At 50.9% G+C, this 27961-nt stretch overlaps 8 protein-coding genes across 8 annotated transcripts; 4 read left to right on the forward strand and 4 right to left on the reverse strand.

The window, feature by feature from the left end:
* Nucleotides 1-554: 554 nt before the first annotated feature.
* ASPVEDRAFT_118902 (putative gelsolin repeat protein) lies at nt 555-5639 on the reverse strand (the record flags this gene model as incomplete). The annotated part of the gene is made up of 3 exons (XM_040805649.1): nt 555-3533; nt 3651-5341; nt 5477-5639. The coding sequence occupies 3 exons, from the start codon at nt 5637-5639 to the stop codon at nt 555-557; spliced, it is 4833 nt and encodes a 1610-aa protein (XP_040662798.1).
* Nucleotides 5640-6679: 1040 nt separating this feature from the next.
* ASPVEDRAFT_266799 (ADP-ribosylation factor-like protein 2) lies at nt 6680-7697 on the reverse strand. The gene is made up of 6 exons (XM_040809936.1): nt 7589-7697; nt 7423-7533; nt 7355-7371; nt 7159-7304; nt 7011-7091; nt 6680-6937 (listed from the first exon to the last, which is right to left on the reverse strand). Exons 1-6 carry the CDS (start codon nt 7645-7647, stop codon nt 6806-6808), a joined length of 546 nt encoding a protein of 181 aa, XP_040662799.1. The 5' UTR covers nt 7648-7697; the 3' UTR covers nt 6680-6805.
* Nucleotides 7698-8522: 825 nt separating this feature from the next.
* On the forward strand, nt 8523-11107 carry ASPVEDRAFT_146441 (GNAT family N-acetyltransferase). Its single transcript, XM_040808093.1, has 2 exons — nt 8523-10786; nt 10832-11107. Exons 1-2 carry the CDS (start codon nt 8988-8990, stop codon nt 10893-10895), a joined length of 1863 nt encoding a protein of 620 aa, XP_040662800.1. The 5' UTR covers nt 8523-8987; the 3' UTR covers nt 10896-11107.
* Nucleotides 11108-11328: 221 nt separating this feature from the next.
* On the forward strand, nt 11329-14037 carry drs1 (putative ATP-dependent RNA helicase DRS1). The gene is made up of 2 exons (XM_040808905.1): nt 11329-13224; nt 13284-14037. The coding sequence occupies exons 1-2, from the start codon at nt 11464-11466 to the stop codon at nt 13980-13982; spliced, it is 2460 nt and encodes an 819-aa protein (XP_040662801.1). The 5' UTR covers nt 11329-11463; the 3' UTR covers nt 13983-14037.
* An 884-nt stretch (nt 14038-14921) lies between these two features.
* ASPVEDRAFT_266974 (uncharacterized protein) lies at nt 14922-16290 on the forward strand. The gene is made up of 2 exons (XM_040809937.1): nt 14922-14946; nt 15007-16290. The coding sequence occupies exon 2, from the start codon at nt 15277-15279 to the stop codon at nt 16267-16269; it is 993 nt and encodes a 330-aa protein (XP_040662802.1). The 5' UTR covers nt 14922-14946; nt 15007-15276; the 3' UTR covers nt 16270-16290.
* Nucleotides 16291-17033: 743 nt separating this feature from the next.
* ASPVEDRAFT_24016 (2-isopropylmalate synthase) lies at nt 17034-19183 on the forward strand (the record flags this gene model as incomplete). The annotated part of the gene is made up of 4 exons (XM_040809617.1): nt 17034-17041; nt 17135-17279; nt 17327-18916; nt 18980-19183. 4 exons carry the CDS (start codon nt 17034-17036, stop codon nt 19181-19183), a joined length of 1947 nt encoding a protein of 648 aa, XP_040662803.1.
* Nucleotides 19184-19457: 274 nt separating this feature from the next.
* Nucleotides 19458-19799, reverse strand: ASPVEDRAFT_78782 (uncharacterized protein; the record flags this gene model as incomplete). Its single annotated transcript, XM_040816601.1, has 1 exon — nt 19458-19799. The coding sequence occupies one exon, from the start codon at nt 19797-19799 to the stop codon at nt 19458-19460; it is 342 nt and encodes a 113-aa protein (XP_040662804.1).
* A 1158-nt stretch (nt 19800-20957) lies between these two features.
* On the reverse strand, nt 20958-26907 carry ASPVEDRAFT_78783 (putative AMP binding domain protein; the record flags this gene model as incomplete). The annotated part of the gene is made up of 6 exons (XM_040816602.1): nt 20958-21888; nt 21944-22547; nt 22604-22813; nt 22865-26601; nt 26751-26773; nt 26848-26907. The coding sequence occupies 6 exons, from the start codon at nt 26905-26907 to the stop codon at nt 20958-20960; spliced, it is 5565 nt and encodes a 1854-aa protein (XP_040662805.1).
* Between the last annotated feature and the right edge of the window lie 1054 nt (nt 26908-27961).

The following is a 27961-nucleotide window of genomic DNA, read 5'->3' on the forward strand; positions in this document are numbered from 1 at the left end:
AATTAATTTATAATACTCTTTTGATATTTTCAGAACGTGGTCATGGGCATGACCATGCAGTAAAGTCTGAAGTAGGGCTCTAATAACTAGTACGGGTGCTTTAGGGCAAGACTACAGGATAAGTAGCTTGGCAGTTCTCAAAGCCTCTTAACAATACAATGCCTTTATGGACCTACGCGTAGTTCGAATTGATCTTAAATTAAATATGAAAATTGTATTTGTGACATTTCAATTGTTAATTTCAAAAACCCGCCTGCTCCATGCCGTAGAACTGTCTACCCATGCACCCAAACAGTCAACCCAGACTAACTGACCCGGCAAAGGTGCCCAAAAAAAAGCAGATGCAAATAAATGACCTCATAAACGCAAAATGTCCATGATAGCCTTGGTTTTCCAGGCCAGGCTCCATAAAAAAATGCTCCCCCGCTCCATTCAATGGTCAATAATTGACCAAACATGGTCGGTGTAGGAAACCTTAACAACTTGGGGGGGAAAGTATAAACAGGAAAAATGCTAACCTAGCCGGGCAAACTCAAACGAAAGCCATTCTTTTTTTAGGATCGGATGGCGTCAATAGCCGCATTCAAAGGGAATACCTGCGGCTGTTGTTGTAGTGGGCGTCTGGCGCACTTACGAAACGCGCTGCGACAAGCCTCGGGGGTTCCGCCTAGGGAGATAAAGCTCTTGGGAATAAAAGGTCGATCTTGAAGTGAGGCAGCTAGGACACCATATTCGGCCGCAAAGGCCACGGCTGATGCAAACTCGGCTGGTCTGTTGGAGGCTTGGTCACCCACGATCACGTAGATTTCGAAGAAAGTGTCAAGAATGTAGATGCCTTTTGGTGAAATGTCTTTTTCGGAGAATGGTTCGACCTCCTGGACAGTGTCATTTGGACGAACCACTGGAGACGATGAACCTGGACGTCGAATCCAAAATGATCGCTGGCCAAGCTCGTGGTCCACACGGAGTAAACGGTGGCGGAAATGGTCATGGGCCGGTTTCAATAGCCAATCATCGGATTGCATATACTCTCCTGTTTCCTTATTTTGAGGGAAGACCTCGTAGAAGCTGCTAGGCTCTTCTCCCTCCGTGACTTCTTCAAATTCTCCCGTCAACCCAAGATCCATGCCGATCAAGCGAGCGGCGCCAATCTCCTCGGCAGAGCTTCCTTTCCCTCTCCACAAGAAGACTTTACCAAACATGGCGGATAGTACATACGGATAGCCAGTACACAAGTTGCGCGGTGTGAAATCAACCTCATCAAACACCATCTGTCCAAGATGCTTGCGTCCGCAAAGCATAAAGATGGCCGAGGAGCTAGAGCGGGAACTGGAGCCACGCCGCGTGATAAGAATCCCACCAAGGGCCTGGATAAATCGAGCGGGCTCCTTTCCTTGGCTGACGATCTCCAGCTTACAGCCATTCTCACGGGCAACCTTTCGGGCGAAGGGTAGAGCACTATCTACTGCTCCGCCCCAGACATCATCACCACACCAAAGCTGGACTTCGGATCGTGTATTGCCATCATCCTCCTCAAATGAATGGACGCACAAGTACATTGCTCCTTCATAGAGAATGTACTCTTGATTAACTGGAAGATCCTGTTTATTGCCTTCGCCCGTGATCTCCCATATCTGTTTTTTCAACGTTCGAACTCCTAGGCCGTCGTTTTTATCCGTCAACATTAACTGGGGATCAATGTTGACACGATCACTAGAGCGTGGAAGTGTCTTGAAGAAATTGGAGATAGCTTCAAGGGACTCATCGGCTTGTGGAACTAATGAGGCAGACGATCTTGGGGACGACATCTGGTCTGTAGAGGAGTACGGACCCTTGGGGGGAACAGGGGGGGATGGTAAAGATTTTCGGAATGGTGATGAGTCTCTTGACTGGTTCGCAAAGCTCTGAGAGCCAGGCAGACGTGGAGAGGGATAGGATTGGTTTTCCCTATAGCTTGTCCTTAATGGTGACGGAAACGGGGAGGAATAATGAGCGAACGAGGTCCGTGGCTGGTTGCTACGAGCACTTGGTGGCGAGCTGGCCGGAAGCGACGGACTGAAGGCAGACCTAGAGGGAGACTTTTCTTCACCCTCGTAGACTCGCCGCTCCAAAGTCAACGGTTTCTGTGACGGCGTAGAAGGGATCGGGTTAGCGCTCGTGTCCTTCTCGGGCACCGGTGGCAAGCTGTCTCTGGACTTCTCTGGGACACTCGTTACGGGCGGAGAGAACTGGGAGGGGGTTTCTGAAACATCTTCCGAATTGATACCTTGGTCAGGAAGAGGCCAGCTTCCTGTGTGAGCCAAGGGTTGTTCGATCGTGAAGCTCGTGGGTGGCGTATCTACCTCAAACGACGACTGGATGGTCTGCGGTGAGGTGCTCGGGTCTCTTGCGCCTGAACTCGCATCTGTCGGGGTAGCGACAACCTTAGGGGGGCGCCTCTTCGGGCCTCTTGCACGGCTTTTCGTTGCATGTGTGAGCGTGGGTGCAGAGGTCGCGTTTTGGGAGTCCGAGGTGCTTTCTCCTGAGACGGATACAGGCAATGTCTTTCTTGGCCCGTCGGACGCAGCAGGCGGGCCACGCGATAAGAGACCTGCCAGAGCAGGGTTTATTCGGCCTGCGAGGCTACCTTTAGCAACGACGTCATCCTTAACAGGGAGCGCACTTCGCGTGGCATTTGCCGGTGGTAGAGAACGCACCGGTTCAGAGGCCTCTGCTACTGGTGTCTCTTGCGCTTTGACCGAGTCGACATTTGGCAAGTCAGTCCCAGATTTGCTTCCTTCAACCTCATCATCTCGCTTATCGTTTGGCTCGGTATTGGATGCAATCGGGGTTGACGTCCCCGTTGGAACGCCGTCGGAGTCTGGCTTGGGCTCATCACGAGAGCTTTGCACAGGCTCAGGCACCACGATATGCCCCTTGTCGTTGAATGGATCAATTGAAGGTTCCCGGATATACGTACGGTCGGGTGTTGGGCTGCGGTCTGGTGCTGCGCTTTCTTTTGCAGGGGACGGAAGCCCAAGAGCCGAGAGATCAGGTCTGTCGATGCTGGATTTGGTCAGATGCCGACGCTTCATGATGGCCTCGGGAACTGCTTGCGTGGGAGCATCGCCTTGTTCGAGTGTATTCCGTCGCACAGAGCCTCCGTTCAACTTCATAGCTTCTTTCTGCTTGAGAATACTTTCTTTGAACTCATCAACCCTCTGTGTCTTCTTCGGGCCGCCAGTATTGTTCAGAGCCGCCTTGCCTTGGAGGATGTTGTTTTTGAGTTCATCTGGCGCAACATAATTTGATGTTTCTGCTTTCCTGAGCTTTCCAAAAACATTTTTGAACTCCGGCTCCGAATTTGAGGACTGATCCTTAACGACTTCTCGCTTTCGAAGGTTCGCCCTGAAATCAACCACTTGTGATTGGGGTTTCGGTCGGTTCAGCAATGGATCGCGAATGGGCGCACGAGGGGACGGCAGGGGCGCATCAGTGCTGATCGTGGTGGTCGGTGATAAGGCTGGAGGCACAGGTTTTTGTTTCGGAATATCCTTGGGTTTCTCCTCGGGTTTTTCCTCAGGCTTTCCCTCAGGCTTTTCCTCAATGTTCTCATCGGGCTTCTCGGGCTTTTCCTCGGCTACTTCAGGCACCTCGGGTGGTATTTCAACCTCCTTGGATTTAGTTGGCGAGGCAGGCTCAGACTTGGTTGGCGAAGTAGGCTCGGTCTTGGTCGGTGAGATAGGTTCCGTCTTTACTGGCGAGAAAGTATCAGTCGAAAGAGGTTTTGTGTCTATGGAAGGCTCCTCCTTGGTTGGGCTTGGGCTATTTGACGCCTTCTCCTTGGTCGGGCTAAAATCTTGAGATTTGAGGACATCAGGGATCCCAGAGAGGCTTTGTTTTTTAGTGTGGCCCCCGAGAGGCGCAGTGCGCAGAAGGCCAACTGGGGTAACTTCTTTGAAGCTGCCACGACGCCCCAAGTCCACACTGCCTCTCGGTTGCCTTTCTTTGCCCCAGGATGCTTGTTGTGACGGCTGCCTTTTATGCCTTGGCGAGTCAGGGAGATTCAAAGCACTTTCCAGCCAGGTAGATTTGGTCGGGCTCCATCTCTTAGGGTCCATTGTCCTAGAAACAGGTGTTGTTGGCCTTGAGTTGGAGTCAACGGGGCTTTCGACGCTCATGGTACTACTAGACCTCGCATGTAAAGCAAAAGGAGGTCTGCTCGCACTCTCACTCCTCCCTGAAACTGAAGGCGTTGTTGGTCGTTCGTCGTCTTTCGGTTGACCGACTGTTGTCGCCTCGCTGTGGCTTGATGTAGGCCGCTGGGATGATGGCGAGGAGCCTTCACGACTCAGTTTGGGTGTGGTGGAGATATCGGTGTTACTCGGCGCAGCAAAGCTATTGCGGTTACTGGCAAAGGAACTACCCCGGTTAATTCCCGACGGAAGTTGAGCACTCCACCGCTTGGATACGCTATCTGATCGTCTCATCATAGCACTCTGGACGAAGCCCCCAAGACCCTTGGTTGGCGAGGTCGAACGCTCCGGCGAAAGCCTCCGTGGCGATGTTGGGGATGTCTGGCCGTCCAAACTTCCATCAGCCTTGGGTGGTTCAAATTTCTGAGCGTTAGATAAGGGTAGCGGAGACCCGAGACCTGTGGCTGTCGAAACGGATGATATGCTGGAGTATCGATTCCCCCGGCTACTGTCCGCAAAACTCGAGCTAGCCCTTGACGGGGGCGGTGATCGTTCATCTGTTGTATCTGGATGACCACTCTCCTTCTCTAGATCTGTACGCTCTTCTGTTTCAGATTCTTTACCCTTGGCGTCATAGACCGGTCCGGCATTTGGCTCATCAACCGGCGTATCCAGTTTTGGAACTCTCTCCTCCTCGGTCTTGGGTAAAACAGATGGTTCCTGAGGCGTGGGTACAGATGCCAATGGTTTGCGTGCCACCCCAAATTCAGCAGTCGGAGATGCATTTGACATGGCCCTCTCGCGGTTCTCACGCGAAGGCGAGGTAGAAAATAAGAAGCGATTACCGCTGAGATCCCGAGAACTCGGTCGCTGTTGCCAGGATAAAGTTCCGGCTCTGCTCCGTAACACTGGAGAAGCTTTCGGAGAAACTCCCGCCTCATTTGCTTCTGTTCTCGGCCCCGTGGGACTATTCTCTATGGATGCTGGCGTCTCGTCTCTGAACGAAGTAGGCGCATTATGGGTATCATGGACGGGGGTGCGGGGAGTAGTCGGCTCAAGCTGTTCTGGAGGGTCAATCGCTCTGTGACTCAACGATGACATGCTGAATCGGGCGGGGTCGAGGATTGGAGAAGAGTCTTTTGTTGGCGATATTGACCGTGCTCGCTCTGTATTAAATCGAGAAAAGAATCAGCTTCTGGGGATAGGAGACCCTCAAACGGGTAAGTGACCTATCCGACAGCATTCTGACACCCGCAACTCGACGGGCAAAACTCGGGGGCGAAGGGAGGTCGCAAATTTACCAGCTCTCCGGGCCTGTCTCTCCTTGCGGCCCTGCAGAATCTCTTCCTCCAGTTTCTTTGTGCGATCTTCGTCTTCCTTGTCGCGCTTTTCGCCAAGCTCTCTGATTCGTTGGAGGAAGTCGTTCACATCTTCGCTGCCTTCGGCCTCGGGAGTCGAAGTCATGGCCGCGCTCGGGCCGGTCAAAGGGACTGGCGGAAAAGATAAAGAGTGATCAAAGCGAGAAATATAGAAAATTCAGAAGGGAAAGTATCTAAGAGAGAAAAGGCAAAGATCCCAGCCCGGTCAAAAGATTGCAATGCGGGCCGAGAAATTACGTGGGATGCAGAAACAGATAGCGAATGCAAGGTGGGGAGCGATAGGTGGTGGAAGGGATAGAGGGATGGAACTGGAAGGAAAGGAAAGGTATACGAAGGAGCGAAGATGGCAAAGAAAGAGAAAGAGTGGTGGGCAGATTCTAAGGCATCGTTTCTTCTGGCTGAGATTCCGATTATGACGATCGCAAGTTGTCGTGTCGTGGTCACGCTTTCTCCGCCTTTTCTCGCCTTCTTGAGGCCCTGAGTCCGAAGTTCAGCTGTCGCTGTCGACGCCCCACTGTCTGCTGGGATGGGATTCCATCGCACCGTCGGCTGATCGGGTTGCTGCAGAGCCTAGGTGCTCTTGTTTTTATCTACAGTTCTGCATCGTCATCAAACCAGGCTTGCAGAGACCCTGGTTCCGCGTCTCCCCCCGGCTGTTTTGATCTTTCTTCACGCGGTAGACTGTTTACGTTGCCGCCTCGGCCAGTGCGGTGGAGTTAGCTGGGAAGACAATCGCGGCTTGCCTCTGCCGAAACCTGAGAGCGAGATTTGCACGATGACGACAATCCGCTCTGGAGGATGTCAATTATCAAGAATTATTATGATTCGCGCCTGACAAAGAGAAGCGCCGGCATTCCACGCCAAATTCTCCGCTGTTCCTCTCCCGATCGAGTTAATCATCATCAAGGCCTGTTTGGCGGTGACTTGGACCCATGGATCCCAGGCGAACATCCCCGCCGAGATCGCAGGAACTTCAGTAGCCGAGATGGCTACGATCATTATTGGCACAGTAGGTTTATCTGGAATGAGAGGACCGTGTGACTGGAAATTTACATCCCACAGAAGATGGCGATTGCGAGAACGAAACTGCGCTGGAAAATCACCCAGATGAAGTCTTCACGCTTGAAGGAAATACAATGTTTCTTGTTTCTCTTCCCGCCAATGGTCATAGCTTCATTATATATGTTTCATACAAGTAAATCTCCCCACTACCAAGGAGAGGAATGCGAAAATCGCGATAAAGAACCTTACTCAGTAGAGAAATAGTCTGTCCTTAGCATCTTGCACAACCCAGTTGAGACCCTCGCGCAGATTTGCTCCTGTAATGGCGCTACAAGGCAGTATGGTCCATTTATGAGTCTTAATCGCATCTAAGCGGAGATTCTGCAACACAAGTCAGAAAAGGAAGCGCAATTACAAAACACAGCCAGATACAGATAAAAAAAAGTCAACTTACCTGCCTAACTTCATCCTGAGACATACACCCTTCTACATCAGTTTTGTTGAGAAAAACCAAAAGGCTTGCGCCCATCAAACGCTACTCAATCGTGGTCAGCCTGGTGCACACATCCGGACAAAACTTTTCCGGGCGGCCATATGCGTACCTCTTCAAGCAGAAGTCCTGCCAGTTCATCACGACAGTCGTCGACTCGTAATCGATCGGTGGCGTCCACGACCCAGACTAGAGTGTCTGTCTTCTCAAAGTAATTTTTCCAGTATGATCGTAGTGTTTTCTGGCCTCCGACGTCCCCTGGGCGAATTGTTAGCGGGTGGGCACCACATCCATGCCACGGTCCCTACAGATATTTAACCTGTACCTGCAAAACACTTAGCTTTTGGTTTGCATAAAATGATGATTAAAGATTTACCCGTCAAAATCTATCGTTTTGATTATGAAGCCCAGCGTCGGGCTTACTGTTGTGACGTCTTCGTTCATAATCTGTTTAACGATGGTCGTCTTGCCCGCATTGTCGAGACCTCTGCTGCTTGTAAGCCGACTGACTGGTCAGGGTTTCGGCGCAGGAATGGACGTACAGCATCAGGATTCGCATCTCCTTATCCTTCAGCCTTGCTTTTCTCAATATGGACAGCATCTTGACAGAGGATGTCGGCTCGAAATATGTTCTTGGCGGTGGTTGTGGAGGGTAAATGTAAATGTATTCGTTCCATGGCAATGGTGGACGAGATCAAGCTCCCCAATAGCACCGTGTACCAACACAAAAAGTAAAGCAATCAAGACCTAGAGATTTTCCGCCAATTCTAGACCAGTCTATCATATTATCTAATGTGTTGTTTAAATTTTTGTTCTTTAATTGGTAGTAATGATACCTCCTCCGGGTTTGACTCAAAATAGGTATCCCGCTCGCCATTTCACTTCACTATATCCAAGTAGCACTTTCTTGCAGCCCATTTGAGGAGACAGTTCGCGTTCATTCACAGTTGTTTTTCTGCAGCTAATATCCGCCTGACCTAACATTCTTTTAAGTGAGCTGAGCCCTCTGGGGCTTCTCTTTCTTTACTCTTTATTCTGTTTGCCTATTTACGTTTCTATCCCTTCCCACCGAAATATATCAGATTACTTTCACTTGAGATACCAAGGCATGGTTGACCTGTGATTATATCTTCTTGCTAGGCACTAACAGACAATATTTCAGGTCATTATAGTTGGCTATAGTGAATTGACAATGGGAGATAATATGGGCCGCGATAGCCCCGGACTTTGGGACAAGATCAGGTTTGCTGAAGAGCACTTCTTCACCAACGAGTATTCTTCTCAGAGATATAGGTCTACACCAAAAAACCAAATCATCAAGACTGCCCATGTTATCAAGGGAACGTTTCAAGACAAGCCCCCTCACTACAACTCAGATGCAGCGCGGGTAGACACAGAGACAGACGGAATGCTCGCACCTGAGCAAGAGTCCCGTTTGTCACAGCCCAAAAGAGCAGATGTCGAGACTCTGAAGCCCGCCTCTGGAAATATTGAGAGGTCGGCCGCTGGGGTGAAGAAAACCCCTCAACCGCCCTTCAGCAATCACCTAGGCTTCCCCAAGACTCGCGCTCCTTCCTGATCTTCTTCACCTCATCCCCGCGCCGCTCCACAGAAGCCTGGCCCCCCTCCCTGTATTCCTCTAACAAGTGAAGAAATTGCATTGAGAGCACGCGATATAGGGGCCCGGAACGCTGATAAAAATCTGTCAAAGGCCCAAAAACCAATCCCACGAGTCCGCCTCCCTCCAACGACACACGCCCCTTCTCCTCCTTCAGAAAGCATCCGCAAGTCTTCGTCTTCAACTTCAACTTCGGCGCCGCGCAGACCATCGAACTTGAGAACTGTTACTTTACCTGGTATCCACCCAATCTTTGCAGCGCGGCGAGAAAGTGTAGTAGAAGCTAACGCACGGCAGAAGATTCCCAGGACACGACCGTGAAAATGACACAAAGCAACGGATCAGATGAGGTTGTTATTCCCAATCGCAACAGGCGCAGGACCAATAACACACGAACTCGAGGCACCTGGAGATCCAATGGCGCCGAAAACTCTTGTTGGGCCCGGCGTCCAAAACCAGAGCCGCTTCGAGGGATCGTAAGCCAAAAAGGCTCCTATGCCACGAATGATAGACAAGACTCGGAGTTTCCAGAAACACCTACCAGAAGCTTTCACAAAGGTGTCAGTCTCGCGAACGACAACCGGTCTGACCAGCTCACACGCACGCTCACACCCACCCCTAGCACACAGAAGGAAAACCGTCGTAGTAATCAGTATGAGGAGGAGGCGAATGAGCTGGAGCGATTGCGAAAGCAGATAGTGGTGAATGCCCACAGACGCGCTAATGATCCGTCAGCTGGCGCAGAAATGCTTTCTAGGTGTAGGGAGGGCCCTGGGACGGAGATTCACTCGAAAGAGTATCGAGCGATAACAGATATCCGTACGGTACCTCAGGAAGGCATACCCGATTCTAGTTACCTTCCTGGACATTCACAAATGTTTTCCACAGAGGATCCAGGAGATACAGACCCAGAAGATCTCAAACGCGACCTGGAATCTCGATTGAAGCTGTGCCAGGAATTGTACAAAAAGAGCGCCACAGCCTATCCAGTTGTCCCAGACGGCAAAGATGAAAAGATCATGCTTTCTCCCATGCCAACTGCGAAGCAAAAAGACATTCTAATTAAGCTTCAGAGCCCCAGTCGCGAGTTTGCGCCTCAGCCTACCCATTTAATCACAGGGAAGAAAGTAGTTGAGACACGTTGGAATGATCCTGTGATCCTGGATTGGGAGTACTGTCCGCCTGCCATTCATGATGCGAAAATCTACCATGAGCGGTTCCAAAACTGGTTAGAGGATACCATCGAGTGCGCAAGTACTGTGGATATCTTCCACCAAGCTTTCTTCAATGGTACAGCACATGCTGATGGCAAAACCTCCATGTTTATGCTAGACATGCGTACCCATGCGGTTCATCTGGATCCGGAGGATAAAGAATCATGGAGCCACGTGCACGAATCAGCCGCGGGATATTGCTGCAATATCATCTTGCAGAACAAAAAAGCACTCGAGGAACAAGAGCTCCGGAAGCAGGTGGAACGCAAGCGTCGATTTGAGGCTCAACAACTCCAGCCTCCGCGCACCCCAACCAGTCCGGTAGCAAACATTTACCTTCGACCTGTTGAACCAAAAGACGTTCCTCAACTCAGAGAGATTTACAACTGGTATGCCAGGAATTCAATTGACAGCCCGAATACCGAAGATCTTGATGAGGATGAGGTCCGCCAGCGCGTTGAAGATACCCGCAACGCTAACCTGCCCTTTATCGTCGCCATTGATCGCCGTAGCGCATCCACCGATACCGAGAATATTCTTGGATATGCACTCGCAAGAGAGTTTGATCGTCATCACCTCGCAAACCAGTTTACAGCAGAATTGGAACTGTACGTCAAAAATGGACACAAGAGACTAGGCATTGGTAGATGTCTTCTAGACAAGCTGCTTGAAGTTTGTGATTCTACTTACGTGCCAAAGCCTGGGTACCGTTTTGAGGCGAAGCGTGAGGATCGTTCCGGTTATTATGGCGGTGGCAGGCGCAAGCTGGCTCGGCTAATTTTCACTCTATGTTACGTGGATAATAAGGAAACCACCGACCACACGAATGTGAAGAGATGGCTCAAGGAATATGCTGGTTTTGAGGAGCAGGGTTTGCTCCGGGGTATCCGAGTCAAGAATGGCTATTTGTGAGTTCCCCAGCCTATTGTTCTGAATATCCCTAACCTAGCTAGGGTTAATGTTGCCTACCTCGTACGCACTATCGGTGAAGTTAACGCAATAATATGGGACCCATAGCAACTCAAAAGCAAGCGCCAGGAAATCAGTTTTCAGCTCCGAAATGGGATATCCAAGTTATTTCAAAAGTGTACCACGGTGGAAGTGAGATTTGGAAAATGAATGAAATCGACGGAGCATATTAATGCTGAGAAGCGGCAGAGAAGGATATTGAATAAACCTTCTGCAGAAAATTTGTGTTTTAACGTCAGAATCAACGCGTTATTTTCTCCCTTCTACCTAGGATATACTCCGTCGACATGTTGACAAGTAAAAGTGTGTAGTACAAATGGCGGATGGAACTTGAAGTTAAATCAGCGAATCAGAATTCAGATCAAACCAACCTTCCGCATCGACGGGACCTTCAAGGCGGCCGCTTTCTGCCCAGATAATCCCCCATACCGCCTTACATTTGAAACTTTTTTTTTCCAAACAGGATATTTTCTGCCGCAGTGCACAGGAACCAAACCAGGTGGTAGGAGGATAAAAAAAAAAGGCTTTCTTGAAGCCTGGAATCATTACCCTACCTCAAGTACAGATTAACTGGATCTTATCCTACGAGACCACCGACACCGGTCCTCGCATCGAAATGGCGCCCATCACGAAAAAGCGGGCGGCCGCGAAAGACGATGATTTCGTTTTCACGTTATCGGACGACGAGAATGATCAGTTTGATGCCATTGACGCTGGAGAGAAAGATGACGATGCTTTGTCGTCGACGAAAAAGCGCAAGAGAGAGGGTGCTGAGAGTGCGGCTTCGAAGAGCACGAATAAGAAGGTGAAGAAGCAGGAGCAGCAACAGCAACAAAAAGGAAAGAAGGGTTCACAAAAGCCAGTGGCGCAAGAGGATAAGTCGGAAGATGAGGATGAAGAAGAGGAGGGCTGGGAAGAGAGAGGCGCTGGCGAGGACGACGGCGCTCTGGATTCTGAATTCGAGTTTGATGTCGGCGGTGTGACAAATGAGGTTGTGGAGGGCTTCGACGGGTGGGGTGCGAACGGGGATGATAATGAGAAGAAGGGGGATAAAAAGGCGGTTGACATTGACGATATTATCTCAAGGAGGAGGGAGAAGAGGGAGAAGAAGGCCGAAAAGGAGAAGAAGAAGGGGAAGAAGCAGGAGGAAAGTGAGGAGGAGCCGGAAGAAGAGGACGAAGAGGACGGAGCTATGTCTGTTGACTTTGAGGATGATGAGCTACTTGCTACAGACGGGTTTGGTATGGGTGCTGATGGGGCGGAGGAGTCTGAAGCGGAGGGGAATGAAGGATCTGACGAAGAGAGTGAGGGTGATGATGAAGAAGGGAGTGGTAATGATGATGACGACGACGATGCTGCATCTGACAATGACTCCGTTGCCACACCAGTCAACCACCCGGATGACATGTCGGGTGGTGAGTCGGACGCCGAAAGCGACGTTGACGCTGAGGAAGAGGCAAAACGCAAAGCCTTCTTCGCACCAGAAGAGAAGACGAACGAGACCTCAAAAGAGGATGGAATCAAGAGATCTTTCCAGGAATTCAACCTCTCGCGACCTATTCTTCGTGGACTGGCAGCCGTCAACTTTACGAATCCCACGCCCATCCAACAGAAGACGATCCCCGTCGCCTTGCTAGGCAAAGATATTGTCGGTAGTGCCGTGACCGGTTCAGGAAAGACGGCTGCCTTCGTTGTCCCCATTCTCGAGCGTCTTCTCTTCCGACCCCGAAAGGTTCCTACTAGCCGCGTTGCCATTCTCATGCCTACCCGTGAATTGGCCGTGCAATGTTACAACGTCGCCACGAAACTCGCTACATACACCGACATCACATTCTGCCAACTTGTCGGAGGTTTCAGTCTCCGCGAACAGGAGAACATCCTCAAGAAACGCCCGGACGTCATCATCGCCACACCCGGTCGTTTCATCGACCACATGCGCAACTCAGCAAGCTTCACTGTCGACACTCTGGAAATCCTGGTTCTCGATGAAGCCGATCGTATGCTCGAAGACGGGTTCGCAGACGAGCTCAACGAGATCCTGACTACAATCCCCAAGTCCCGCCAGACAATGCTCTTCTCCGCCACCATGACGGACTCGGTCGACAAACTGATTCGCGTCGGTTTAAACCGCCCTGTCCGGCTGATGGTTGACTCGAAGAAGAATACCGCCCTAACACTTGTCCAAGAATTCGTGCGTTTACGACCGGGCCGCGAGGACAAGCGCCTAGGCTACCTCGTCCACCTGTGTAAGCAGGTCTACACCGGCCGTGTGATTGTTTTCTTTCGACAGAAGAAAGAGGCTCATCGGGTGCGAATTGTATTCGGGTTGCTGGGACTCAAGGCTGCCGAGCTTCATGGTAGCATGAGCCAAGAACAGGTATGTCGTCGTCTAACTAACGTCTACTAATATGCCACATTTAACTAACTTCTTCGCAGCGTATCAAAAGCGTTGAGAGCTTCCGAGACGGAGATGCGGATTTCCTCCTCGCCACCGATCTGGCCTCTCGTGGTCTCGATATCAAGGGTGTCGAAACAGTCATCAACTATGAAGCCCCTCAGAGCCATGAAATCTACGTCCACCGTGTTGGTCGAACAGCCCGTGCCGGCCGTTCCGGTCGTGCATGCACTATCGCTGCCGAGCCAGACCGCAAGGTCATCAAGGCGGTAGTCAAGGCCGGAAAATCACAAGGCGCCAAGATTGTCAGCCGTGTTGTCGAACCGGCTGTTGCCGATGATTGGGCCGCGAAAGCAGCGGACATGGAAGAGGAGATCGATGAGGTTCTGGAGGAAGAGAAGCTAGAGAAGCAGCTGGCCCAAGCGGAAATGCAGGTGACCAAGGGTGAGAACCTGATCAAGCACGAGGCTGAGATCAAGTCGCGACCCAAGCGGACGTGGTTTGAGACAGAGCAAGAGAAGCGTGTTGCGAAGAAGAACGGCGCAACAGAGCTGAATGGACCTGGGAAAAAGGATAAGATGAAGCTGAGCAACAAGGATAAGAAGCGGCTGGATGACGCGCGGATGCGACAGGAAGAGGGACTTGGAAGGAAGAAGAGCAAGTCGCAGCGCGAGGACCCAAAAGTTGGCAAGGATAAGAAGCAAGGGAAGGGGAAAGGAAAGGGGAAGGGAAAGAAATAATTGACTGTACATTGCACCACATAGCATAGAACAAGCCCAAAATATACCAGTTTCTCTCTTAAATGACATTCCACTTTGTGAATGGATGCTGGTTCTTCACGATTACTGAATATAGCCAACGGCATCGATTTCTAGCGACCCATCGCACGATGGTATTTGTTCCAGCCACCATTACCCCTGTTCACCAAAGCGCTATATATTCCCAGTGGATCAGACGGAAACCAAATCAGGTCATTCTTGGGAAAACTTGAGCACGCATTAAGCGCCAAGGGTCGACGAGCGCAGAAAAGGCCGAGTTCATCTGGGCAGTTCAAATTATAAGGTCTTGTGCCTTTGGTCAAATCAGGGTATACAGGACACTTTTCAGAGGTTATTAATGAAAATCTTCCGATGGCAAAGAGTTAGTAAAGAGATCTTATAGACTCGGAGAGCTCTGTGGGTGTCCACCTGAGTTAGGGCTAGGGACCGGATAGAGTTCAGCCTACAACTCCTATCTTGAGATGCATTAAGTGGCTACTGGTCCACATTAAAATCCCTTGTAATAACATCTATGGCTCGGGAATTGCCGTCAGAAGCTCTGATTGCTGGCATATAAAGCAATTAAGAAGACAGCTAGATAAGCATTAATGTTTTTATCGTCGAATGGTAAAGCATCCTGTCCATTTCGATACTGACTACCTTGATAGGTATTTCAAAGTACCAAAGAGAACAAAGGCCGTATATTTTGTATTCAGGACGAAGTGCCATTATAGCATCCCAGCAGTGAATGATCAGGCCCCTCTCGCCCTCGGGGTTGCAGTATCCGGAATATTCTATAGAACAACAGTATTAGCTGGTAGAAAACCAGCGGGGCTTGTGATACGATTCCGGGAATGGTACTACAATAACTGCACAAAATAGGGGCAAAGTGCATCAGGCCTGTGACACACATTCCGGCAACTCTCTTATTGGACACTGAGTTTGGGTAGGGTGACACCCGGTGGCAAACACTTTGGTTCCTGTTTGGTGTTGACGCTGCCTATAGACGAGTTGCGACGGAGCAGGCAGAAGACGCTGTTATTCCCTGTCTTAAATGCCTTAAAACCCCTACTTATTCTACTGCGGTCCGGAATTTATCTTCCAACTCTTTGTCTTCTCTTGTCGTTGCTCTTCCCAATGGATCTGACACTTTGGTGCCTGCTTCTGTATATCACCCGATCTCTGGGTTACAACTTCGTCCCCGACGATACCCAAGCAATCGTAGACGTATAATGAGCCTGTATTTTCCGATAAAATCCTTCCCTGACTGACCTGAATGCAGCCTCGGATTCCCGTACTCTACGACATCTCTGCCTCCCAAACTCTGCCCTACACCAAGGCTCCCATATCCGGTTTCTGGGCCTCCTCCTTCCTCACAGCATCCAATGGCTCTCAATATTTTCTCGCCTCGGGACTTCTCGCCTCTCAGTCCGTCTCTGCATATGGAGCCTCCGTGCTCGACCTCACCACACTCCAACGCAGTGCCTACTTCCGCCCAGCCTCCTTTTCAGACACAAACCTCGAACGCTTCAATTTCATCACTCAGGAATACGAATTCTCCGGCCTTCCCCCAGACAATATAGACATGAAGCTCCGCAGTAACACTAAGGATGTCCAATTCGATGTTACAATCCATGCCACATCCCCTGCTTTCTATTACTGCGGCACCGGCGCATACAACTACGTGAACGACACCATGTACAACTGGGCGTTCTCCGCAAGCAAGACCTCAGGAAGTATATCATTCCCACCTACTAATGACTCAAGCACGAGCACCCTCGAAAGAGTCGACCTTAACCCTTCCGCCTCACTGACATGGTACGACCGTGTCTGGGGCGCCGCAGAGCTCCGAGACGGCAACTCCACGTTCTTCAACCTCTACTTTGACAATAGCGACTTGATCCTCTGGGCACCGCTGGTCGATAGCTACGATCCGCCCTTTATATCGCGCAGCAGTAATCTCCGTGCGCGTGGGCAGAACTGGCACCAGCTTGTTCCGGTGGATTTGTTTGAGGTGGGTACCGGGGATGCGGTTTGGACGTCGCCGCGGACAGGGTTTCAGTACCCGCAGGAGTGGAGGGTAGGAATTGAAGGGAGGGGAGAGCTGGTTGTTAGGAGTGTTGTTGGGGACCAGGAGTTTGCTGTCGAGGGTGCGCATGGGGAGGGCGGTGCAACATATATTGGGTTTGTGACGTTTGAAGGGGTGTTTGATGGAGAGAGCGTCACTGGGTTTGGGGGTGTTGAATTGCGGATGACTGCGCTTGTGTAGGAGTGAGAGTTTAGCTATCTATCAAGTCAGCCCATAGCCTGTCTGAGATTGTAAACACTCGGATTACTCTTGTTGATGAAGCGCAAGGTAGCTTGGGATGGCTTGGGTCCACCATAGCTAGGGCCGTATTAGGGCTTTCCACTCGGCTTTCCAGAGACTAAGGTCTTCCAAGGTATTCTGCAGGCCCTGCTCTTCGACTGAGGGCGATCTGTACTCCGTAGCACAGACGCATCAAATGGAGGATGAGAGAAGGCCGGCTTCGGTCGGTTATTCTCGGGGATCATGTGGTCTCTTGGCTCCGGGATCGGCCTCCCGCTATGAGTGACTCAGTCCAGAGGCACAGCGAAGGATGCAGGGATGGCAGCCAGGTACAGGTGTAGGACTCGTACAACGTGATATTATTTTCTGCAGGGCATGATACTGTCGAGGCCAATTGAACCGCTTTCTCCAGAATCAAAATCCGCGCGGAAAGGTCCAGATACAACTTTTTAAAGTAGAGAGGCAAAAGTCGCCCCGCAAGTGAAATCATGCATCCAGAGTTCATCCCCCGCCATCGGCAGAGCTGAAAAAATCAAATGTTTCGACAATTGACGAGTGACTCACGTTTCTTTGCAATCCAGTCTCAATTGCTGGCTTTAATTTGCTGTCATCTCGCCCTTTGACTTCTTGCTTTTTTCTTCTTCAGCTCTTCTGTACAGACAGAATCCCTTATCCTCCCCGCGGTCACCCCACCTACTGGGTTCGCCCTCATACCGTCGTCCATCATGCCTATGTATGCCCGTTCCTGTCTTACCCCTGGCATCCCGGAATACGTCGTCTATCAACGGCTTTATACGAGGCCTCAAAACTAACTAAACCCCAACAGGCTCAAAGATCCCTCCAAGAAGTACAGGCCGTTTAAGCCTCTGAACCTCCCCAACCGCCAATGGCCCGATAAGGTTATCGACAAGCCGCCGCGGTGGCTGGCCACCGACCTGCGAGATGGCAACCAGAGTCTACCTGATCCTATGGTATGGACCTCGTTAGCACTGTAGATATCTTGCTAATGCGCATTCAGGATGGCGAACAAAAACTTCGCTTCTTCAAGATGCTCGTCGAGATTGGCTACAAGGAAATCGAGGTCTCCTTCCCTTCTGCCTCCCAGACCGATTTCGACTTTACCCGGAGCCTCGTCGAGACGCCCGGGTTGACACCTGACGATGTCTGGCTCCAAGTTCTCTCACCCTGCCGCGAGGACCTGATCCGCCGCACAGTAGAGTCCCTCAGGGGCGCGAAGAAGGCAATTCTACACATCTACCTCGCAACGAGTCCGTGCTTCCGACGGATTGTGTTCAACATGGACAAGCAAAAAAGTTTGGAAATGGCCGTCCGCTGCACGAAATTCGCACGCTCGATCACGAAAGACGACCCTTCGATGGCAGGCACTGAATGGCAGTTTGAGTTCTCCCCCGAAACCTTCTCCGATACCGAGCCCGAATTCGCTGCAGAGGTTTGCGAGGCCGTCAAGGCCGCGTGGGAGCCCTCTGAGGAAGTACCCATCATCTTCAACCTTCCCGCCACAGTCGAGATGGCCACCCCCAATATCTTCGCCGATCAGATCGAGTTCTTCTGCCGTAGCGTCACAGAGCGCCAAAAGTACGTAGTCTCTGTGCACCCCCACAATGATCGTGGCTGCGCTATTGCTGCCGCCGAGCTGGCTCAGATGGCCGGTGCTCAGCGAGTCGAGGGTACCCTGTTTGGCAATGGAGAGCGAACGGGTAACGTTGATCTCGTCACTCTCGCCCTGAACCTCTACACGCAAGGTATCTCGCCCAAGGTCGACTTCTCAGATATCAATGCCGTCATTAAGGTCGTGGAAGAGAGCAACAAAATCCCCGTCAACGAGCGATGGCCCTACGGCGGTCAGCTGGTTGTCTGCGCTTTCAGTGGTAGCCACCAGGACGCCATCAAGAAGGGCTTCAAGCTCCGCGAAGACGGAGGCGCAACCGACGACAACGAATGGGAAATCCCCTACCTCCCTCTGGACCCCCAGGATATCGGACGAACCTACGAGGCCGTCATCCGCGTCAACTCCCAAAGCGGCAAGGGAGGCACCGCCTGGGTCATCTTGCGCACCCTGGAGCTGGATCTCCCGCGCGCACTCCAGGTCGAGTTCAGCAAGATCGTCCAGAAGCGCACAGAAGAAGTCAGCCGCGAGCTGCGGCCCACCGAGATCGTCTCCCTCTTCGAGGACGCCTACCACCTCAAGTCCAACCCGCGCTTCAACCTGGTCGACTACAACATCACCACGGATCGGTCGCAGTCCCCCGCGCCCCCCGAGCCGGGCAAGGCGCTCAACACAAAGAACCTCAAGCGTCGCTTCACCGGTATTATCGAGATCGACGGCCTCCAGCACGCCATCACCGGTGTTGGAAACGGTGCCCTGTCCTCCCTCGCCAACGCCCTGGCTACCCTGGGCATCGATCTCGATGTCGTCGACTACAAGGAACACTCCATCGGCCAGTCCGCCGGAAAGGGTCGCGATGTCAAGGCCGCCACGTATATCCACTGCAGTGCTGCCGGTAGCAAGCAGCAGGTGTGGGGTGTTGGTATCCACCAGGATGTTGTCCAGGCCAGTTTGATTGCACTCCTGAGCGCTGCCAGCTCCGTAAGTCCCTGCCCATGCATAGTAAACAGCAATAGAGCAACCGACTAACTGATCCCGTTACAGTTCCTCACCAGCGGGGCTGGATCCCCTGCTCCATTCCGCCCTATGCGCTCCAACACTCTTACCAACGAGGACCTCCAAGCCCTGGAGCTCCTCTCCGGTTCCAACAATGCCGGAGCCACTGTGGCCGAGGCCACCAACGGCGCGCCGACTGCCAAGCCCAAAGTAGACCTGGAAGCCCTAACGCAAAAGGCAGCCAGTCAGTAAGAGCTTAGTATATAGCTTCGGTTTTCAACGACTAATCATTTGACTACTACTTTTTCTTTCTTTTTTTTTTTTTTTGTTTGGGGCAGCGTTAGTCAGAGTAAGACAAAAGTATATTCATGAACAATATACCACATTGACAGATACATAACTCTTCCGTACAAGCAGACATTCATTCAAGTAGTTTTATAACCATTCTACCACTTTTTCAAAGCTACATCCCACTTGCACCTTCATAAGCCCTCTCGACTCCAAACCATCACAACCTCCATTCAAGTTAAACCCCACAGCACCACTGAATCCCGTACCCAGGCTGCTGGTGACAAAACTGATCACTAACCGAGACACAGTTCCCATACTCCGCCCCCGAAGCAGTAACACCGGTCACAGTGTTCTGATCCACACAAGAAACCTGTGACCCGCGGTTGTACACACCACAGAGCTCGCCGTGCCCGAGACGGCTGTCGACAATCCCGCAGTTGCTGTCAGCGATGACAGAGTATGTATCCGTTGCGGTGCTAGGTGCGATGCCGACGCCAACAGAGCCGGGGGAGCAGATACTCTCAGCAGTTGCGAGAGCGAGGAGGGATAACGTTGTTGTTATGATGGTGAGGTGCATATTCGCTGTTATCCGGAACGATATGTTCAGAAGGAAAAAATGACGAAGGAATAGACTCTTTGCTTGGAGACTGGGTAGTTAGGTATGTTGGTTGAAGCTCTGCCAGACTACTTATATAGTCACGGCCAAGGCAGCCATCCATGCCTGGAGCGAAAGTGGCACTCGTATTCGTTGTTGAACAGGTCATGAAGATCAAGCCATGTTTCTCGTATTGCTTATACGGGCGCCGAACTATTGGAGACGGACTGCGGATGTGATATCATCTTACCTGCACACCGCCAGAGCTTCGTAGGGCTTTGGAACTGATTTGACTGCGTGGTGAGATAGGGTGTCTTGATGTCTCGTTTTCAATCTTCTGTTCTTTTTGGTCTCTGGTATGGTCTTGGTCTTTGGTCTCGTGGGTTAAATGGGTTGAATGGGTTGAATGGGTTGAATGGGTTGAATGGGTTCACAGGGCAACCTATGCCAAGTCTTTCCTAGAACGGAAGAACTCGCACGGGTTCTGGCGGGTCGAGTTGCAACCCAAAGCTCCGATTTCCTGATTAGGAGCTTTCTTATGCTGTTCAGGATATTTGTATGTGGTCTCGTAATCTCGGCAGAAATGGACATTGGTGTTACGACGCACCGGTTGTACTTGGGCTCATCCCCAATTATTGCTCTTCATCTTTTGGGTTATCCACTGGGGCTCTTGACATGGCTTCTTTGCCTTTCAGGTGTTGGAATAAGTGATATATGACGACTGAATGCGAATTGGGGGTGTAGTTAATGAACAAGTGCTATTATTTCACAATTCCACGCTCTAGTAGTAGCAGTAGTAGTAGCAGCAGTAGTAGTAGGTTATGCAGAGACCGCTACTACATGACAAAGCCCGCTACGTCGGTCAAAAATAGTTTACGTGTGTATGTATATGAAGATGTTTGTCGATGGGTATGTATATACAGACAGGGGGAATAGGGAATGGCAATGCAGAGCAAGCAATTTTTGAATTCAGGAAAGTTGGGCTAATGCACGCGGGGGACGGGGGCGTAAGTAGAATAATGTAAAGAACTGTGAAGGCGTTCGTCAAGGCTATGCAATCAGGGAACTGGAGCGGGAATGGGACGGCGCAGAAACGAGATGTGGCCAAAGATATCCAACTCATATCTTCAGTCAAGTAAATTATAGGAAGTCCTTGCGACCGCCATGTCCATCTGTGTCAAAGGTAGACTGGTAAATCAGCGCTTCCTGTGGCCAATCCGCAGTATCGTCTGATGGCCCGCTGGGTCTAGCTTGGTATGAATCACTTCGCTGTGGAAATTCGATGCCCGCGTTTCCGCTGCTGCTTGGAAGCTGTTGGTGTCCCGTGCCGGGGCGATAGGAAAGAGTCTCCGTTGCAGCAGGTGCAGTCGGTTGCGAAGGAGCAGCGGGCGACTGTCCAAAGTCCCCAAAGTCGAAACTGAAGTCCCTCCTATGTCCCTGTCCCTGCCCTTGAGGAGTTTGGATTTGAGGAACTTCGCCCTGATGAGAAGCTTGAAGACCCCCAGAGTTTGGCAGGTATGGGGTTCCATTGCTATCGTAGGGAATTTCCGCCTGCGCCGGTGGTGCAGGTGGTGGGACTGAGGGAGGCTCTGAGATTTGCGGCACTTCAGGAATCGTCGACGCGGTGCTGTTGACCAGCGTTGATGATGGCTCAGCCGGGCTTTCAAACAGTGGAGGAGCCGTGGCCAAAGCCGGAGAGCGAGGTGGAGGATCATCCGGTAGAAGTGTAGACCGTCGAGCGCTGTGGCCCATAATGCTACCGGGCTTGGAGCTCTTGCTGAAGCGATCCTGAGGAGCTGGTCCAAAATTACCTCCTTCCATCTCACGGATGCTGAACTGCGCAATTGTTCGCAATTTCCTGGTCACCCAGGAAGCAAGCACCTTGCCACGCTGTTTCTCGCCGAGTCTAGAGCGAGGGAAGTCTCCGTACGAGACAAATGCTACTATGTCGGCAACGACCTGATGCTCGTTGAGGATGGCATTCACAATGACTGGGACGAGAGACGCTAGGTAGGCCTTTCGTGTCACTTCAACCACAACGACGATCATTCCGCCTGCTTGGAACACAGCACTATAAAGCCAATTAGAAAAGTAATCCCCTAGTAAATGTGCTCAGTATCACTTACCATCCTCCAGCCACAATGTTTCGATGACACTTCTCCACAGAATTTTCGATATCCATGGGGAAGTGATTCAATCCATTAACCTCGAAGGTCTCTCCAATGCCTCCAAGTACGAAAAGTACCTGCATCTCAACCGGCTGCCCACCAGGTCCAATTGGTCTTGTAACAGTGTGGAGGAAACCCAAGTCACCTGTCCGCACAAAGGACACATTAGGGTCTCCATCCTCGATACGGCCATCGAAGCGCTCTAGGTCGAAATCTTGCTTTGAACCATAAAACGACTTCGCGCAAGCGTCTGACTGGAGCCAGATCTCTCCGTATTCACCCACCTGCGAGAGGGTGGAGGTCTCTGGGTTGACAATTGCGATTTGTGTGTTCACAGGTACCATACCGGAATCCTGCAAGGCTAGTGCTGTTGGGTCTGTATCAGGGTCGACTGGAAGGACGAACCCACGACGCAAGGCGCGGAGATCCAGCCACACCTCAACGGGCTCAATACACATGTAAGACCTGGTGACTACCATCGGGTTGAGAACATGGGAGTATACTATGTTGATCGCTGTCCGGTCCAAGTTGGCTCCTGCAAAATGCAGACGCACTTTTTGGTCTGCAAAAAAGGTAATTAGAATGTTGCCAACACAGAAATCCTTGGGTTTATCTTACAAATATCAACACGTGGTCGGCCTTCGGCAGAAATCATCAGGTTTTTGAGTTCTTCAAGGCGGAAACCTTTACCTGGCATCGCGCTGATAGCGTAGTCCAGCATTTGACTAGTGGCGTATGTATCCTTGACCTTGTATCGGGAGAGAGCAAGGAATAGCGTCATCGGGTTCTGCGCGAAATCGACCGGCGAAACCAGGTACGTTGGCGCTCCTAAATCAAAGTTAGTTTCCATCACAAGAGCAACGAGCAAATAATACTTACCAACGTAAATACCCATCAAGCAGGTATGAAGGAACCCAAGACCCAGAGTACTCCTCACACTACCCAATACTGGCCGAGAGCTTGTCATCTGGCAGGTCTCCTTTTGCACCTTACTCATCCCAAGGATCGTGTCATGCCCGATAGACACGGAAACTCTGCGCTGGTCTGGAGTCCAATAGGACCAAATCATAGCTGGTTGATTCCCCTGTAGCCACGTCTCTTTCATCGTAAGTCCAAGATCCTTACACCCATGAGATTGCTTCGAGGGCTTGGCAGTATTGTATATGGCGGGCACGCCTATCCGGAGCACCTGTGCAGACTGCTTGATATGCTGGGAAACAAGCTTCTGTCGCATCACGTGGTCAACATCGCTATTGACAATGATTGCCTTGACGTGGAAATCGGCGACAACATGGAGGAACGCAGGAGCGTCCTCGGAGAGACGGTTCTGATCGATAGGCGCAATGGGTATCGCAACCACGCCCAAGCAGAAGCAAGCATGAACGGCGTAAACGTACTCTTCCGAGTGGGTATACATCAGAATAACATGGTCGCCAGGGCGGAGTTTGACCTTGTTTCGCAGGTAGATTGCCACGGCTGCGACTTTGAGGTCGAACTTCTTCCAGGTGATACCCTTTCCTTCCTTACCTCGACCATCGATGGTACAGTAAGCTAGTTCCTCTGATTGACGGGATACCCGCCATTGGAGAAGGTCGACAATGGAGTTGAAATTATTGAGAGGCGTGGACGTACGGTCATCCATAACGACATCCCGGTAGTCCACTCCAGAGTATTGCTTCTCTGGCATCTCTAACATGGTTTGCCTAGCTTCCAAGGCCATAGGCGACCAAATTCCTCCAACGGGATCAATTCCAATGGGAAGGTTCATCACGGATCGTCCAACGCCGAATTTGACGTGCACACATGGCAAAGTCCCTGCGTCAAAATCTTTGCGACAGAGCATGTTACCAATTTCCTGCCTTCCGTTTTTGATAACCCTAGGGAGGGTATTTGGTGCGGTAAGCATGACACAGTAGACCCTCAGATGATGTTCCTGGTACAAAACCTCCATACACCTTTCCGAGAGAGATTCAAGAAGGGCGGAGTCCAACTGTCTCGGTGGGCCTCCAGATGTCGTCGGCGCCGTCGATGCCGCATAAGATTCTAGTACGACAATCGGAAGGTGCTCTTCGTTGACAAACACGTCGAAAGCCGTGCAGTCGTGGATCTTGGGGATATTCTTCAAGGTGCTAACAACCAAATGTTGAACAAAAAAGTAGCGATGTTCCGCAGTCGGCTGACCATCCTCAACCCATTCCACTTTTTGTCGGATTCGGTCTTCATACAGCCCTAGCACAAAGATCTTGCCTTCAATTACACAGCCGAGGAGACCAGTTCTAAGGAATTCAGGTTCAACCAGAATAGGTGTCGGATTAGAATCCTCGAACTTATAAGGACGTGCGTGGAAGATAGCCTCTGTGTGCTTTGGTAGTGCCCAGAATCCACCGGAAAGAGAAGGCGAATCGACCCAGATTTCACCGACGACGTTTGGTGTGCACAATAAATTAGTTTCCGGATCGACAATAGATAACGTTGCATCAGGAATGGGATATCCGAAGGCTCCAACACGAACAGCATTGGGCATAGTTCCCGCAAACTTCCTGGAATCGTCGCCAATGGCTAACACCACCACCTCGTTATTCTTCAAAGCTTCTTTATCAAGAAGTGCTTCGCCAAGTTCAGTCGTCCCCTGCTGCTCTTGGGTTGGAGCAGATGAGCCGCCACCTAGCAAGCTACTACCAAAGCCGCTCTTCTCAGCCTTGTCCGAATTTGTGGCCTTTTTCTTTTCCTCATGATCCTCCATAGGGTCCATTTCATGCGTCAAAGGACAACCCATCCGCTCTTCACCTCCGAGCCAATCTCTGACACTGATCACCATGCCACCATGCTCGGGTAAGCACAACATTGGCGCGACAATCTCGCGTGCTCTCGGATTTCTCATTGGCCTAAGCCATCTATCCGCAAGAATCTCGTGGAACTCAGGGTCGACGGTAAGGGTATCGATTAGACAGAGTTTGACGCTAGCAAAATTGGGTTCGGTATTTTTCTTGAAGTGCCGCGTAGCCATTGGATCTTGTTGGTAGTTATAGGCAGTTATCTTCAACCCGGGGTAGTCTGCAGCCATGACTGTGGCTCTGTATTTGGTAACCAGATGAGCGTAAAGACCAGGCGTCTCAACCGCGCGGTCTTCGATCCATACAGTTGTATGGCCACCGTACGCTGTGAGAAGCACACCCAAGATCATGCCGATACCCTGTCTAGGGTCGAGATAACTGATAATAGTTTCTCCACGGGTAGGCTGTCTCGAAGAGGAAGGTACAGTTGCAAACATTGCACTTAGACAGGCCATTTGATGCATGATAGTTCGATGGCTCATAACAACGCCGCGAAGGTCGCCTGTAGGGGCACGCGCGAATTCTATATAGGCCAAATCCGGAACGATAAGGGGAGGAGTTTCATCCTTCTTTTTTGGATGATAACTTCCAAACTCGTTTGTCTTCCACCATTCCACTCCTCTCGGCCAGTTAAGCTTTTGAGTGGTAATATCTCTCTGGAAGGTCTTGAGGTTATTTTCTGTCGTCAAAGCAAGATGCGCTTGTGTCGAAGTGAGAACGAGGTTTAAACTTTGATAGTCGTTGAGGTTATTAATAGGGACGGCGACAACCCCGGCGATGAAACAGCCAAGCAGTGCGACTGCAAACTCAATAATCTCAGAATCTCGGTAAATAAGTGCGACCCGATCTCCACGATAAAGGTTGCTTTTATCACGAATAACCTGCGCGACTTTCTCCGCACGGCTTGCAAGCTTTTCCCACGTTATAGATGCGATTTCCTTGCCCTTCTGGTCCAAGACCCAGTAAGCTGGCTGCTTCCCACTGGTTCGAGCGCGGTGTCTAAGAACAGTCGGAATATTGTCAAAGTTTGACATTGGCGTGTTCTTGTCATGCGGGTCATGTACAGCGAAAGGAATATCGCGAGGCTCGAGCGGTAGTAGGTGATCGACAACAGCGCCTTGGGGAAGTTCAGAGGCAGGAATCAGGGGAGGTGCCATGTTTGCGGTGGGCGAGAATGCATCAGATTGAGAATAACGGTGGAATCCGCCGCCATAGCTGTCTCTATAATCCTCTTGTTGCTGTCCAGCAAAGTCGTCGAAGTACCCTTGTTGTGATTCCAGCATAGTTGACTGTCGTGACACTCCCGGACGCCCCATATCGTACGCTGCGGCCTCGTAGGCTGCCTGTTCATCAAACTGCTCATTAGGACCAGGCGGGTTGAAAGCGTAATTCTGGCTCATTAAAGTTGCTGTCCTCGAGTCTTGTTGTACGGGAGGCTGGGGTTTGGGGAGGAAAAGGGAATCATATGACGAAGCCGAGGGCATTCGACCATGATGGGATGATGATGGCGCGCTGCCAGCTTCAAACGGTGACAGGCCATCGCCACTAAAGCTTGGTTCGTGTCCGTAACTCCCGTTATTTTGCGCACCATCCTGTCCACTAGTGAAGGAGTGAGAGGGGCCCGTCGAATCGGCAGTGGGTGGCCGAATACTAAGGAGAGTTGGCGGCGACCTGGCGGAGCTGGTCATCGATGGAGCCGAATCGGTGCCGCTATACGCACTGAAATCCAGGGCTTTCGATCCAAGGAATTGCGAGAGGAGGACCGTTCGGCGTTTCTGATAGCTTTGGTGAAGTTAGCTCAGTGATTCCACATGATATATTGTTTCGCACGTGAATGGTGTTAGATGAATCCCGCAGGAGATTTAGAGCACCTCTGCGTCACCCATCACTCATATACACAGTATCCCATGGTCCCGCGCAAGGCTGCTTACCCCTTCTCTGTAATATCACCCTCCTAGAAACTTGTGTTAGCAATGGAATCACCAAAGCGGGACACCGGAATCTGTTAGACATAGCCCTAAGACATACCTCAAATTCCTTGTCCAGGTCTCGCAGAGCGGTCTGGAGATGGGGATGCTCCTCCGACATGTTCACGAGGGTATCACGGACGTAAACGAGGGGCTGTGGTTCTAATAGGAGTGTACGCGGGGATCCGGTACCCTCATCGCAGGGTCGTTGAGCGACTTCTTCGAGACGCCAGAGACGAATAGCTAGACTCCCCCAATCTGCGTAGAGTCAAAGAGAGGGTCGGTTGAATGAATCGCACGACTTGTCTCTTCTCCGCGCCTAAAGCCACAGCGTCACCTGCCGGAGTGGCTCACTGGCTGACCTCTCCCGGAGCACGGGCCAATGACAGCGGCCTCGGAAAAACACCGCCACACCTCCGAGACACGTTGTGAGACATTGGGCCTGAAGAGGTCCTCGACAAGTTGATGAGAATAAAATGAATTCAGAATTCGTCAAAGATACCAGGCTGTATGCTACTGCAAATAAATAGTTACAAAACCATTCGGTGTTCGAAGTATACATCTTCTGAGCCTTACGCTCATATTTGAGGCGGCTATTATTCTTCCAGTGGAGGTTACTCCGTTACTGAGTATAGATTCTCGGAATACTGTAAACATCTGAGACTATATGGAGAAATGGTTCCAGTTTCTATTTTTATCAGATGAAAACAGCGATCAGTATCAGAGAAAATTATGTGCACTAGCTCTGATATTATAGACCATGGACAGTATCTTCAAGTTGTTGACAATGCACGCTATGGTGTGCATTCCAATACTTACCTAAGGTAGTACTAAATTCGTACCAAGCCTGGGTTATCCGCTCAATAACCTGAATGACCGAACTGTCAGTAGCGTTAACATGGAGTGGGGAACATGATAGTAGTCGATAACAAAGAGAACCCATTCTCCCTCCACGATAGAGTCAGGTATGGAAATCACTGACAAACCGAGGAGGCAGCGAGCCAAACTTGGCTGTGACTTTGAATTCCTCCAGGCTGGAAATAGATCTAACTCTAATGGGACTAGCCCTGCCCAGGCCTTTGGCGGCGAATATCACATGACTCTAGGGGTATGATTCGCCATAAGGCCTGCCCTAACCCACCCACAGTGCTAAGCGAAGCGCACCTCCATTTTGC

The sequence above is a fragment of the Aspergillus versicolor genome (genome assembly GCF_001890125.1).
Source record: "Aspergillus versicolor CBS 583.65 unplaced genomic scaffold ASPVEscaffold_1, whole genome shotgun sequence".
Lineage (NCBI taxonomy): Eukaryota > Fungi > Ascomycota > Eurotiomycetes > Eurotiales > Aspergillaceae > Aspergillus > Aspergillus versicolor.

Bases quoted from the DNA above. Each gene is read 5' to 3' on its own strand.
- ASPVEDRAFT_266799 (XM_040809936.1), bottom strand. From the start codon at position 7,647: ATGCTGTCCATATTGAGAAAAGCAAGGCTGAAGGATAAGGAGATGCGA. The intron at 7,534-7,588 runs GTACGTCCATTC...TACAAGCAGCAG, and splicing joins GAGATGCGAATCCTGATGCT to AGGTCTCGACAATGCGGGCA. The intron at 6,938-7,010 runs GTAAGTTGACTT...CTTGTGTTGCAG, and splicing joins CTCAGGATGAAGTTAGGCAG to AATCTCCGCTTAGATGCGAT.
- ASPVEDRAFT_146441 (XM_040808093.1), top strand. From the start codon at position 8,988: ATGACACAAAGCAACGGATCAGATGAGGTTGTTATTCCCAATCGCAAC. The intron at 10,787-10,831 runs GTGAGTTCCCCA...TAACCTAGCTAG, and splicing joins CGAGTCAAGAATGGCTATTT to GGTTAATGTTGCCTACCTCG.
- drs1 (XM_040808905.1), top strand. From the start codon at position 11,464: ATGGCGCCCATCACGAAAAAGCGGGCGGCCGCGAAAGACGATGATTTC. The intron at 13,225-13,283 runs GTATGTCGTCGT...ACTTCTTCGCAG, and splicing joins GTAGCATGAGCCAAGAACAG to CGTATCAAAAGCGTTGAGAG.
- ASPVEDRAFT_266974 (XM_040809937.1), top strand. From the start codon at position 15,277: ATGCAGCCTCGGATTCCCGTACTCTACGACATCTCTGCCTCCCAAACT.